The sequence below is a fragment of the Choloepus didactylus genome, chromosome 18 (genome assembly GCF_015220235.1).
Source record: "Choloepus didactylus isolate mChoDid1 chromosome 18, mChoDid1.pri, whole genome shotgun sequence".
In the NCBI taxonomy this organism is placed as follows: Eukaryota; Metazoa; Chordata; class Mammalia; order Pilosa; family Megalonychidae; genus Choloepus; species Choloepus didactylus.
Window position 1 is genome coordinate 34,941,503 of NC_051324.1, and position 13,476 is coordinate 34,954,978.

Below are 13,476 nucleotides of genomic sequence, written 5' to 3' on the forward strand. Positions count from 1 at the left end.
TTCTCCAGTCTGGTTTGTCTCTTTGAATGCTCTACCCAGGTCCTTAAGTGGCTTGTCATGCCCTGCTTGTAGCTCTGGCCACACTGGTCATGCCTGCCTGGGGCTCACTTCTCTTTGACAGTAGGGGTATTATTGCATACCAACCCAGCTTTTTTCCCCTAGAGGGATGGGATGCAAAGCATCTCCCTTCTTTTCCCCTCATTCCTGCATTTACCCACACTTGCAGTTTACTGATTACAACACCCCCTGTGGGAGTGGCAGTCCTTAGGAAGATGAAAGGATTGTCCCTGGAGCTGGGAACAAAAGAACAGGTGCTCAAACCCATGCCTTCTGTCTCCTAGTACAGTGTTCTTTTTGCTCCCCATCTGTCTTTTTGAACCCAGGACTCTAGCTGTCAGATCTTAAGCTATTTGGAGAATCACTGGAGAGAGAGTGGCAAGTAAGGGCTATGGAGGATGAGTTCACTTTCTAGACATATCCAAGCAAGCCAGCCTGTTTGGATCTTGGCTTTCTGCTTCTTATACTGTACCAATGGGAATGGTGAGTCCCCCATGTCATTTTTCTTGGCTTCTCAGTGCAGGAGTCAGGGAAAGAGCCATCTTGTGCTATGAACTTGCCCCAAACAAACCCTTCCTTCTGCACAACTCACCTCTACAGCTTTCAGTTTTCCCTAAAAACTTCTAAACACAAGGGAACTTTTCACCAGCTAAATGGACTTTGGACTGTTCCCTGGGGTCCTTACAGTATCCTAGGGGCTTCAGCAGCTGCCTCCCATTGGCTATCACCCACCCCCATCCCCAACAATCCCTTTCCAGAGGGCTGGGATCTGTCCTGGGCAAAGAGGCCAGATCCAGGTTTGAGCTGGGACTGGGGTCATCGTGGTGAAGTCATTGTCAGTCAGAGTGGTTGTGGCATCATCTTGGGACCCACTAGGTGAACTCAGTGTCCTTCCAGCTTAGAGATCCTCAAATCCAAGTCACTACATTTTCTCTCCTAGGAGTTGGACAGGGGTAGCTGAGAGGCTGTGTGTCTACCCCATGCTGAAAGGCTTCCAGGAGAAGGGAATCCTGATTGTGGGGGTGTAGAGCAGCCATTTTGGGATAATCTGTGTTTTACTAATATTCTTATCTTCTGAGACCCCACCACCACCACCACCACCAGGCATGCTGCTTTTCTCTAGTGTCTGAGGACCCAGGAGAATGGTCCAGGGACCAAGTAGAGGCTTGGGCTTGGAAGCCTGTCCTGTGAGGCAGGTGGAGTCCTGGAACAGGAACCCCTTAGACCAAATGGCCAGATGTTCTATAAGACAGAACTTAATTCTGACTAGAAAACTCTCCATGGGTTGTTGCTGTGAATCTAGGAAAGCCTCTGTTCTTAAGGGGCAGGTTCAGGGTATGACTACCAGGTTCTGGGAGCAAGCCCAGGGCTAGAGGATGAACAGAAAGTATCAGGACGATAGAGCAGGACTGAGATGCCTTCATATAGCCCAAATTCATCTCCACTTCTTGTTCTGCTGGCTGCAGAGGCTGCCTGCGCCAGGCCACCATATGATGGAAAAGCTGCTTTTCCTTCTCCTTCTCCTCTGAATAAAATTATTCTGGCAATGCTTGGGCTTTGGCAATTCTAGGAGGGCCTTACTGGGGTATAGACAGGGCCTTCACCCATGGAAGGATTCAGAGGTGGCCAGCATGTAGGACTTTTCTTCTGATCTAGAGGCACAGAGGAGATAGCTGCAGTGGCCTGAATGTGCCCTCATGCTGGGAGCTAAGTGTGTGTGTGTGTGTGTGTGTGTGTGTGTGTGCATGTGCCTGTGTATGAAGGCAGATGTGTCCCAGGCCTTCCAGATTGCTGAGGAGGAAGGGCCACCTTATGATTTCTGACATAGTAAGTCTAACTGTCCTAGAATCTCAGTCAGCCCTGGCCTGGGGCTCTCCAGCCACAAAGTAGCATGCATAGTCTCCTCAGTGTGCCACATGCCAGAGGCTCCCACCCTCTTCAACAAATTAACTGCTCCTCAGCCTTGGGATCTGAGCTCAAATGCCATCTCTTCAGGGAGACAGTTCAGGGTCCCCATTATATGTTCTCAGAGCACCATGCACCTTTCTGTCCTAGTGCTTACAAGTACTGGCTACAATTTTTCACTGACTTGTATTTCTAAAATTTATTTTTGGATAGGGAATATAGTCACATGGTTCAAAAACAAATCAATAAAAATGCATACAATGAGCAGCCATCCACCTAGTTTCTTCCAATCCCACACTACAGGTAACTAGTGCTATTGATTTATTTCTAGCATTTCTTTATGCATATACAAACAGATAAGAATACCATAATTATTTTTTGCACCATGCTTTGAAAACTTAACAATATATCTTGGAGATCATTACATTCATAGAGAGCTTCCTTATTCCTTTTTTACAGCTGCATAGAATTTCATCATGTGATTGTTCTGTAAATTATATAAGCAGTCCCTTATTGTATCAGGTTTTTCCCTGTTTCTGCTCATTTGAATAACTTGTACATATCTCATTTTACTGAGAGGATAATCTGCTTAGGATAATCTGTATGGTAAATTGCTGGTTCAAAGAGTACTTGGATTTCTAATTCTAAAAAATATCACCAAATTGCCCTCAATAGGAGTTGTGCAGATGTGTATTTTCACCATCACTGTAGCCTCACCAACAAGGTAGGAGAACAAACTTTTGGATTTTTGCCAGTCTGATAGGTGAAAAATAGATCTCATTTTAGTTTTAATTTGCATTTCCTTTGTTATCAGTGAGGTTAAGCGTATTTTTTCTATGTCTTTCCTTTTCTGTGAAATGTTGTTCTCATCATTTGTTCATTTTTCTCTCAGATTCATCTCTTTTCTTTCAATTTCTAGGAGCTTTTATAAATTAGGAAGATTTTTCTCCTATTGGTGATATGAGTTGCACATGTTTTCCCAGTTTGTCATTTGTCTTTTGTTTGGCGTATGGTCGTACTCCCATGCAGAAGTTGTCGATTGAATGTATCAGTCCTTCCCTTATGGATTCTGGATTTTGAGTAATTGAAAACACTTATCCATTCCTTGCTTATAATGGAATTTTCTCATGTTCTCTTCTAGTATTTTATGGATTTATTTTTGCAATTAAACCATTGATCCTTTTGGAATTTATCCTGGTATTCGATATGAGGTATGGATCCAACATTTTTTTTTCTAGAGAGCAATCCGCTTGTCCCAATACTATTAGTTGAATAGTCCTCTTTCTCCCCAATTCAGGGTGCCTTATTTATGCATTCTAAATTCCCATATGAATTTGTGTCTATTCCTGTGCCAGTTCCTTAACTATTGAGACTTTATAATATATTTTAGTTGCTGGCTGGGCTAGTTCCCCCATTGCTCTTCTTTTTCAGTGTTCTTGGCTATTGCCTATTTTTTTCACATACACTTTGGTAACAGCTTGCAGTATTGAAAACAAAACTGATTTCTGTTTTTATTAGAATTGCTTTAAATAGTAAATTAACTTAGGGGAGATTGATAGGAATGTGTTTCTCTTTATTAAAGAGTTCTTTTTTTGTCTTTCAGTATATACATGGAGTCTTTCTTCCACTAGTTTTCTCACTACTTATTTTTGCTTAATTTTTGGATTAATATGTGATTTCCCCACTAGATAGTAAACCACAAGGTTTTTTGCTTTTTGTTTTTTTTTTAAACTACAAGGTTTTTGTCTTTGTGCCTTAGTGCCTAGCCCTGTGTCTGACAAAACTATGGGTGTTGATAAATAGATAAATGCATGAACCCCTTGAATGGGGTGGTATTTAGACAGAGAAAGCACTTCCTCAGCCAGGGAGTGATGTCTCCCCAAAGCTCATGCTGTCAACTTGCCAGTGGGCACCTGGAGCCATTTATCTCCCTCTTTCCCTCCTTTTCTCCCACATTTGCTGAGCCCTGACAATGTGCCAAGCCCTGTGCTGGGGGCTTTGGAGATACAGATGTCCCCCAGAGCTTCAATCAGGCCCAGCTCTCTCTAGCCAGGGAAAGGGAAGAGCTCCAGCTTGGGAGTTAGTACCAATTCTGGCTCTGCCTCACATTGGCTGCCTGGTGTCAAGCAAATGCCTTCACTTCCCTGGGCCTCAGTCCCACATCTGTTAAATGGGGATGGGGGATGTTGTGACAATTAATTATATGATGGACGTAAAATACTTAGCACAGGGCCTGGCACATGGGAAATGCTCAGTAAACATGAACTATTACTGCTGTTACTGCAAGAAAAGGCAGAGAGGTTTCGGGGCCCTGTGTGCTACAACTGCAGGTTGCTGCCCTGGTCGTGAGCTAGTGGGCGCCTGACTCAGCTCTATTTTGGATTTTCCTTGGGCCTGTCACTTACTCTCTGGGTCTCAGCTTTCCTTTTTTTTTTTTTTTTTTTTAAATTCAGTTTTATTGAAATACATTCATACACCATACAATCTCAGCTTTCCTTTTGTTTTTCTTCCTCCCTCCCTTTCCTCCCTTCTCTTCTCATCTCTTCTCTTCTCTTCTCTTCTCATCTTTTTGCTACAAATTATGTCTCTGTCCTAACCTTTCTGCAGGGCTGGAGAGTGTAAGAAGGATGATGGAGAAGGCAGTCTTAGAAAGTAAAATTATGATGCAGAATAAAATCTGGTTTTAATATGTGACAAAATGGAGATTAACCATACTCTTGTGTGGCTGGCATCCAGATGTGTTGTGTTCTATGATGGCCAATAGGGTCTGGGGAATCCCTTTCCCTTACAGTGTTTGATTAACACTTTATCATGAATTACTGAGCTTGTTGTTGAGAGTAACATGTGCTCTCTCGAAGGACATCTGGATTCTGCTCAGGACTGACAGCTGTGTGTCCTTGGGCAAGTCACAGTCCCACTACAGGCCTCCTTTTCCTTATCTGTAAATTAGGGGGTTGGACTAGAATGATCTCGAAGGTCTGCCTCTCTATGCTCTAATGTTCTGTGATTCTAACATAGAAAACATGGGCCTCATTGGCCAAGCATGAGAAGATGGATGTTTGACTCTATCGCAATTGTTAAAATAGAACAGGCTTCTGAATTGCAGCCAGAACATAATGAATCCCTTTCCTGTAAAACAAAGAGATGATGACGGGACCAGTCATGTAATGGGGTAACAAATATGAATGTAAGACTCTGGCAAAGGAGTTGAATGTGGGCGCCTGAGGAACTTCTGAGGAAAGCCAGGTATGTGAGTCACTGGGTTGGTTTCCCATTCTCCTGGGCTAATAGGACTGAGGATTCTGCTTGTAATTACATAGGTTCAGTGGGTGTGGCTTTCTTCTAGACACTTGTCCAGGTTCCAGACTGTCCAAGATGGGAGGAGTATCTGGGACTATTAGTTGAAAGTCCCACTTTACAGATGGTAACTCTGATTCTGGAGAGGGGACAAGCTTGCTCAAGATCTGCAAGTGGTGAACAGTGGGTCCCCAGCAGCAGCAGGACGTGGTTTGGGTTTTAGAAGCTGTGCACTTACTCCAAGAAGGTCCAGAGATTTGTCACTGAATGCTGAGAAGAGTGTGGCCAGTGCAGAAAGCAGAAAGGCTAGTTCCTGTTGGATGGAGTCACCCAGCCAAATTGAGGAGCCCAGGGAGGGCCAGAGCCCACAGTCCAGCTCCCAGCCCCTCTACTTCCCTAGCAGAGCCTGCTCTCTGGGCTGTCCCTACCCGCTAGGGCATGATGAAAGCAGAGCCTTCTCAGACTCAGGCTTCAGCCCAGGCTTACCATGGAACAGCCTGGACTCTGGCCTTTGTCTTGGCATTCTGTACACCCAAGGGTTAAATCCTTCTTAGTCTTCAGCACCAGGCCTGTCCCCTGGGAACCTGGAGAGGTGGGAGCCATTGGGGCCAACCCAAAGAAGGGGTACTCCCAAGGTGGAGAGAAAGAAACTCAGAGGGGAATGGGACCAGAGAGCCAGCCTCGCGCGGCCAGGACAGAAGCTAAAGGGTTAAGAAAAGCAGCAGTGCTGATAAAATGCCCCAAATTCCTGGTCCTGCCTCCAATGGCCAGGGCGTCTGGCAAATGTCAATGATAAAAAATACATTTTAATGGCACGTGACACAGCCGCTACTGTGGGGTACAGCAAAATGAAGCAGGTTTGGAGCAGCAACTACTGTGTGTTACTCCCCGGGGCTCTGGTGGCCAAGGATCCTGGCCTCTTTGCTTAAGCCTTGCTCTGCAGGTCCTGACCCAAGGCATCCTTAAGGGGCTTTAAGTGCCTGGGGCTTTTGGCCTTCTCTAGAATTGTTTTAGGAACTTTGCTTGTCTCCTACCAAAGCTGTAAGCTGCCCTGGGCAGGCTAGAGGGCAGGAGGCCTCTGCATCTCCCTAGCATCCCCTCAGCAGTTCCTCTGAATGTTGATAGATGAATGAACAAATGAGCGACTAGATGAGAAAGGTCAGAGTGGGACAGTTTCCTCAGCATCTTCCCTCTCCCCCATTCTGCAAAACCCTGGGCCTTGAATCTTCTTTTGTGGTTGACAGATGTGGGAGGAGGGGCTAAGAGCTCACAGCAGGCATTTCTAGGAAAGGTGGTTCACACATAATGGAGGTGGGAGAAGAGGCAGGAGAGGAGAGGAAGAAGCAAGGGAAGGAGGTCAGCTTGAGGGAGAAACCAGAGGGAGGTAGGTTTGTATTATGATCCCATTTATAAATATGAAAACCAAGACATAGAGAAGTCAAGTGACTTGCCTGAACTAAGTTCATACAATGAGGCAGCGGCATTCAGGACTTTGACTGCAACTCAGAATTCTTACTACTACCCTATTCTCAATTCACTGGGGGCTTTTAAACTGTTAAGGACTTGTCCTAAGTTCTCCATTGCTATAGTGAAACAACATTAGGAAGGTCCTGGAACAGGCATTAGGCACTGAGCGGAGAGGCTAAGTGGGGACTGTGCTTGGGAGCAGAGGCCTGGTCCTTTACTTGGGAGCTTTAGAACTTTTCTGGGCTCAGTCCCAGTAGTCAGGCCCCGAGGCCTGGGCTTTGAGAGGATTGCAAGCCAGCCCAGAGCCTGCTGAGTGAGGCCGAGGACCTGGAGCTCAGAATGGGACCCTTTTCTTCCAGATCATCCTCAACTCCATGCACAAGTACCAGCCGCGGCTACATATCGTTAAGGCTGATGAGAACAATGCTTTTGGCTCCAAAAACACAGCCTTCTGCACCCATGTGTTCCCAGAGACCTCCTTCATCTCTGTGACCTCCTACCAGAATCACAAGGTACAGCTACTGACTCCACAATCCCTACCACTAAGGCTACTCAGCAGCTGTGCTGCCACAACAGATGGGCACTCCCAGCCCTGCCAAGGCAGGCCCAGGACAGGGAACTCAGAATCCTGCAGTGTCCCTCAGAACAGTGAGCAAATCACATACTAAGCAGGAAAAGAGAGGCTCGTAATCTCCAGCACCAAGTAGTTATAGTCTGTGTGTTTTAGGGAACAGATAAAGTTGGCAATTGTAAAAACTGAAAGTCTGGAGCCTGCCTTAGGCTCTGAGTGTTAGGCCCTTCAGTTCTATAATTATCTCTCATTTGGTGCATCTGAAGGTAGGATTCTGGGCCTGCAGAGAAAGAGGGATAGGGCATCGGGGAGAAGAGCCCTGGGCATGTCGCCTGTGTGAGTGCAGTAGGACTGAGCCTCTGGAGGCTGCAGTAGAAGGGGCCTGAATTGTCCCAGGCAGCCCTTACCTCCACCCCTCACCCCTCCCCAACTCCAGCCTGCCCACCCCACACTACCTCCTGGTCCCTGAACAAGGTTACTCTCTCCTGCCTTTCTGCTTTTGCTCCTGCTACTCCTTCTCAGGGTGCTTTTCACTTGTATGTGTTGGGACCAGCAAGGTGGGCAGGGGTTGTTGGGGAAGGACTGTAGGCTCAGGTGGATTTTAAGCAGAAGAGTGACAGAGTCAGAACTGCATTCAGAACAGTCACTCAGACCCTGACATGGAAGTTGCACTGGACAGAGAAGCTCACTGGAAAGCTGTTAACAGGCATAGGAGAGAATGATGGGGCTGCAACCAGGTAGGGTAGTGGGGTGGAGGGCAGGAGAAAGAATCAGAGTCTATGGCAGGTAGAATGGATAAGAGCCAGGGACAAGCCAGATATGAATGGACCCAGGATGACTGCCACTGGCTTAGGTCTGGGGTGTGGCTTCTCATTCACTTCCCCTTTGCTCTCTGGAGTCATCTGCCCTCCCTCCCTCTTATCCAGATTCTTCATTGCCCTCTCACTCATCCCTCCTCACCAACTTCTCTCCAGTTTCCTCTTTTGGGTCACTGCCAGAGTAAGGAAGGGCCTGATAGATGGGCTAACAGGTGGGGCAGTGGGGAGAACCACCCTAGAAAGAGAAGCAAGTCACCTAATATTTGCTGTACCTTTTCAGAGGGACTGGAGAAGCCAGGCCAAGAAATGGGGTGGGGGAGAGCTGCTGAGGTCCAGACCCCAAGGACCCCAAGGGGTGCAACTTCCCTAAACCCTGCCATGAGTTCTGAATGTGCTGGGGTGGGGGAGGAGGACCAGAAGCCAGCCCAGTCCTTTTCTGCTCCTAGCGATTCCCCTTTGTACCCTCTCCTGACAGATAACACAGCTGAAGATTGAGAACAACCCTTTTGCCAAGGGATTCCGGGGCAGTGATGACAGCGACCTGCGTGTGGCCCGGCTACAGAGGTGGGGCTGCCCCAGCCTGGGGGTGGGGTGGGTAGCCTGTGTTCAGGCACATGGACTCAGTAACCCTCAAAAGTATCTTCACCTCTTCCTGTCTCTCTCTGACTGTTCTCCTCACCCTTCAGCAAAGAATATCCCGTGATTTCCAAAAGCATCATGAGACAGAGGCTCGTCTCCACCCAGCTCTCGGCCAAACCCGATGTCAGCCCCCTGCACGGTGCCCACCAGGCCCTCCAGCACTACCAGTATGAAAATGGGGCTCACATGCAGTTTGCTGCGGCTGAGCCACAAGACCTTCCCCTCAACACCTTCCCAAGCCAGAGGGACTCGAGCCTCTTCTATCATTGCCTGAAAAGACGAGGTAGCTCTCTCCTGGGCTGGAAGCCCTAGAGGGTCAGAGGTTGGGTGAAGCTCTCCCCATAAATGCTCCCACTACATATGTGAGCATCTACACATACACACACGTGCGCTTGCGCATGTATACATACACAAAAACCCGGTTACCTGTGTGGCCTGGGAGAGCCAGTCTGAAGAGTTAGGGACCATAGTCGGGCTCAGGGCCATCTTTCTTAGTTCAGGGATGTAGGCTCTCACCTTTAGTGCAGTCTTTGGAGTCCTCAAAGACAGCTTGTGGCCTTGGTGTCCCCAGACTCTGGTCCTGCTCCCTAGCTTCAGGTGTTGCTTTGCAGTCACTGCCTTGGAGCCTCCATAGGGTGGGCATAAGACAGACAAATCACCTGGGGTCTGCCTACAAGTACCAGAAGAGGCTGAAGCTTCCCAGTCTAGAGATTTTTGATTGAGGCTGTCACTTATCAAGGCAACCTCGGTCCCAGGACAGGGATGACCTGGAATCACATGGATAGCATTCTGAGTACCCCCTGCACAAGTCCTATTAGAGCTCAGGTTCCCCTGATCTAGAGTAGGGGTCAGCAGACCTTGGCCCTTGGACCAAATCTGGTCTGCTGCCTGTTTTTGTACTGCCTATGAGCTAAGAATGGTTTTTACATTTTTAAATGGTTGAAAAAAAAAAACAAAAAACAAAAGAAGCATGGTATTTAGTGAACTGTGAACATCATATGAAATTCATCTTTTAATGCCCATACATGAAGTTTTATTGGCACACAGCCATACTCATTTGCTTATGTATTGTCTGTGGCTGCTTCCATGCAACAACAGCAGAGTTTGAATAGTTGTGACAGATGCCGTATGGCCCACAAAGCCTAAAATATTCACTATCTAGCCCTTTTTAGAAGTTTGCTGACTCCTGACCTAGAGTGACTGGCCACCTGCCAAATCAAAGAGCTTAGTGTGGGAGGAAAGGAGGAATCTGGAGAGAAGATAGTGAGGAGGGATGAGGGAAGGATGAAGAGAGGGCTTAGGGGAACCTTCCTCCCCATTGGGGCAGGGAGGGAAGATGACTCTAGAGGGGGTAAAGGGGAGAGGTGAGTGCAGGCCTCCAAATTCAGTCTCTCTTCTCCCCCAGACCACCCTGCCCTGTTGTATACATGCAGCTCCTAGAATGAATCCCTAGAAAAAACAGAAGGAGGGGGGCCAAGATAAGCCACTGACCAAGTGTTCCTAAATTCATTGACTGGGCTACTGCTCATGCCTTCAAACCTGGGCCCTCTCTGGATTCCAGGAGAGGATGTGCTACTTTGGACAATTAAGCCCTCAAGGTTGAGAATGTTGAAAGATACGCATACGTGATTTGAGGCAGCTGATGTCATCTTTTCCCAAACAGAGTATTATGTTAGCCTGTTAGCTTTAAAAATACAAGTCACCCTTTTCACTTATTGGCAGCTCCATTTCTTAATTTTGTAGACAATGTTGTATTGGAAACTGTGTAATAACAATCTGATGTGTCTTTTTTGAATATGTGTAGGGTTATCTTCCACTTCTAAAAGCAACAGGAACATGCCTATAAGTAGCTTTGGCTTGCTAAGGACTTCCTGGGAGTTGAGGATTGAGGCAGAAACATTGTGGCCTTAATTTTCTGGCTAATTCAGACAGATGTGGCCTTGGGGCCTGGTTTGGTCTGGTATTTGCCTCTACTTTTCTTGGCCAGGGTGGGCCTAGCCTAAGACTGCCAGGGCACATTAAGTCCTCTTACCATCCCTAAGAGTCAGGCTGGCAAAGGATCAAAGCTGTATGCTGCCTGGCTAAAGACACACTCAGTGTCCAGCAATGTGGTGTCCCCTGTGGCCTTTCAGCAGGATTCAGAATCTGACCACTTCTTGGCTGTTGCCACCTTATGAAAGCTGTGGCTGATTAAAATGGTTGTGGGAGTACCTTGGCAACACAGGGCAAGGGCAGACCCCAAATGACAAGGGTAGGCTGCGCTGGCATCCAGCAGAGGTGCTCTGGGACCTGGGCTGATGACAGTGGCTCTTCCTGAAGTTTCCTTTGTCTTCCAGCAGACAGTGCTCGCCACCTGGACTTACCCTGCAAGCGATCCTATCTGGAAGCTCCTTCTTCAGTGGGGGAGGATCACTATTTCCGCTCTCCCCCTCCCTATGACCAACAGATGCTGAGCCCATCCTATTGCAGTGAGGTGACCCCAAGAGAAGCCTGTATGTACTCAGGTTCAGGGCCTGAGATTGCCGGGGTGTCTGCAGTGGACGACTTGCCCCCAACCCCACTGAGCTGTAGCATGTGGACTTCGGTCTCACCGTACACCAGCTACAGTGTTCAGACAATGGAGACTGTGCCTTACCAGCCCTTCCCCACGCACTTCACTGCCACCACTATGATGCCTCGGCTGCCTGCCATCTCTGCTCAGAGCTCCCAGCCACCAGGAAACACCCATTTCAGTGTCTACAATCAGCTCTCACAATCTCAGGTCCGAGAGCGGGGGCCCACCGCCTCATTTCCAAGAGAGCGTGGCCTCACTCCAGTGTGCGAGAGGAAACCGCCCTCTCCACACCTGAATGCTGCCAATGAATTTCTCTACTCCCAAAGCTTCTCCTTATCCCGGGAATCTTCCTTACAGTATCATTCAGGAATGGGAACAGTAGAGAACTGGACTGATGGATGACTTCCATGTCTCCTGGACAGACAGGACCATGTTAATTCAGTATTAACCTCTGTGGGTGGCCTGCACCACCAAGAAACCCTCACAGGAAGGTATTTCCAAGGCTGTGTGTGTGTGTGTGTGCATGCACATGCACATGTGTATGTATTTGGAGAGCACCTATCTTTTGACATACAACTGAGGCCGTGACAAGAAGAAAAAGTAATTATAAGGAATTTTGGCTGCAGGATCTATATCTGTTGTTTGTTGACATCTCTCAGCATGCCCCTGGGTGGAATGGAGTGCAGGGTTCATGTGAGTTATATTTAGGAGGTTTTTATAATACAATCTTTGATTCACTCAGGGGCCAGGTGGTGAAGTGTTTCCATAGCAAAAGTTGGGGCAAACCCTCATTATTGGGGTGGGAGGGCTCTGTGCACACCTTAGAGTTCCTGGGCTTCTATTTACAAGGGGAGCTGCACATCTTGTTTTGGAATGGAATTTCCACTCCTTTGGTTTCTGGAGATTCTGTGAGGCGACCTGAGAAGAGGGCTCAACCAGGCTTGAGAAAGCATGCTCTGAGGGTAGAGCTGACTGCTCAGTTCATGGCCTGGAAACTGATCCCCAGAGCCTCGAGATCTGAAGGATGGCTTCAGAAAGGGTAAGGTCCTAAGTGCCACTTGATGGGTATTTTAAAAGTTTGTTTTTTGTCCCCCTGAAGTGTAGGGAAAATGCATTCAGTACCATCTCTGTCACCATTCAGGTTTTGTCGTAAAGTACAAAGCACCTCCACCTTGGTCCCCAACACACAATTTCTCAGTGTCTCTCTCTGGTGTGCAAGACTTGGCCTCTCAGGTGCCATCTGCATCCTATGAGTGGCAATTATGAAACATGCCTCACCTGGCAGTGTCCACAGGAGACCAGATTGGAACTGCTGCCAGGCATCCCCAGAACGTGTTCTGCTTCCAGAAAATCTGCGTTGCTGGAGCAAGAGAGCCCAACAGAAATAAAAAAGAAAATTGAGGAAACATTCATGTCTTCCAGTAAATTCAGCCAGTAAGCTCAAAGGAGCAAAGATGAATTATTCTCTAACAAGGCAGATCTCATAGTCTTCAGCCCAGTTCTTCAGCATTGAACGTCACCAGACCATCTGAGTGGCTGATGTGAACTCTATTATCAAATTTGGGAAATCACTAAACTCTTTGCATGCTGAATAGCTATTTATATATTATATAAATAAATAAATAAAAATAAATATATATATATATCTCTCACAAATGCAGGCCACATGTCAAATTCAGCTTTGCTTTTTTACAAGTGAATAAACTTAAGAATGAGCATTGCAGAGGTATTTGGGGAGACATCTATTTAAATTTTTATTACACATTTTGATGTTGGTTAGATAAAACATACACACACAAATACTACAGATAAAGCTTTATTAGAAACCACATTAGCTAACAGGTGATGTGGAAATGCAAGTGTTTTGTTATATAGCATGGACATTTTTATTTTACATATCGGAACATAAAGACATTTTACAACTGTGAAATGTGTGGATGCTTCTTACTACTGATGTGTCATTTCTTGGCTCAGCACTAGTCTCTGTCTCTTCTTTTCCTTGTATTTTTTTCTCAAGGACTAGGTGGGGTCCTCAGCACCTTCAAGCATTTGTACTGTGGAACCTCTAGGCTCAAAGTGAAGTAATTCAGGACCAACAAAAAAACTGTACTTTTGATCTCATGCTAGTCCTCAAGTTATGGGTGTGGATTTCAGGGTCCATGAATACC

General features: G+C 46.9%; 1 protein-coding gene across 5 annotated transcripts in view; it reads left to right on the forward strand.

Annotated features, from left to right (window-relative positions):
• The window catches only part of TBX4 (T-box transcription factor 4), a 31,364-nt gene extending 18,126 nt beyond the window's left edge, over window positions 1-13,238 (forward strand). For 3 of the 5 annotated variants that reach the window (XM_037809433.1, XM_037809435.1, XM_037809437.1), the window contains 4 exons: window positions 7,086-7,238; window positions 8,591-8,679; window positions 8,802-9,037; window positions 11,091-13,238. In XM_037809433.1, the coding sequence (XP_037665361.1) occupies window positions 7,086-7,238; window positions 8,591-8,679; window positions 8,802-9,037; window positions 11,091-11,710 (1,098 nt within the window). In that variant the 3' untranslated portion in view covers window positions 11,711-13,238. The remainder of the gene's footprint in view (window positions 1-7,085; window positions 7,239-8,590; window positions 8,680-8,801; window positions 9,038-11,090) is intronic. The other 2 variants (XM_037809434.1, XM_037809436.1) reach the window with 2 other exon arrangements.
• The last annotated feature ends 238 nt before the right edge of the window (window positions 13,239-13,476 follow it).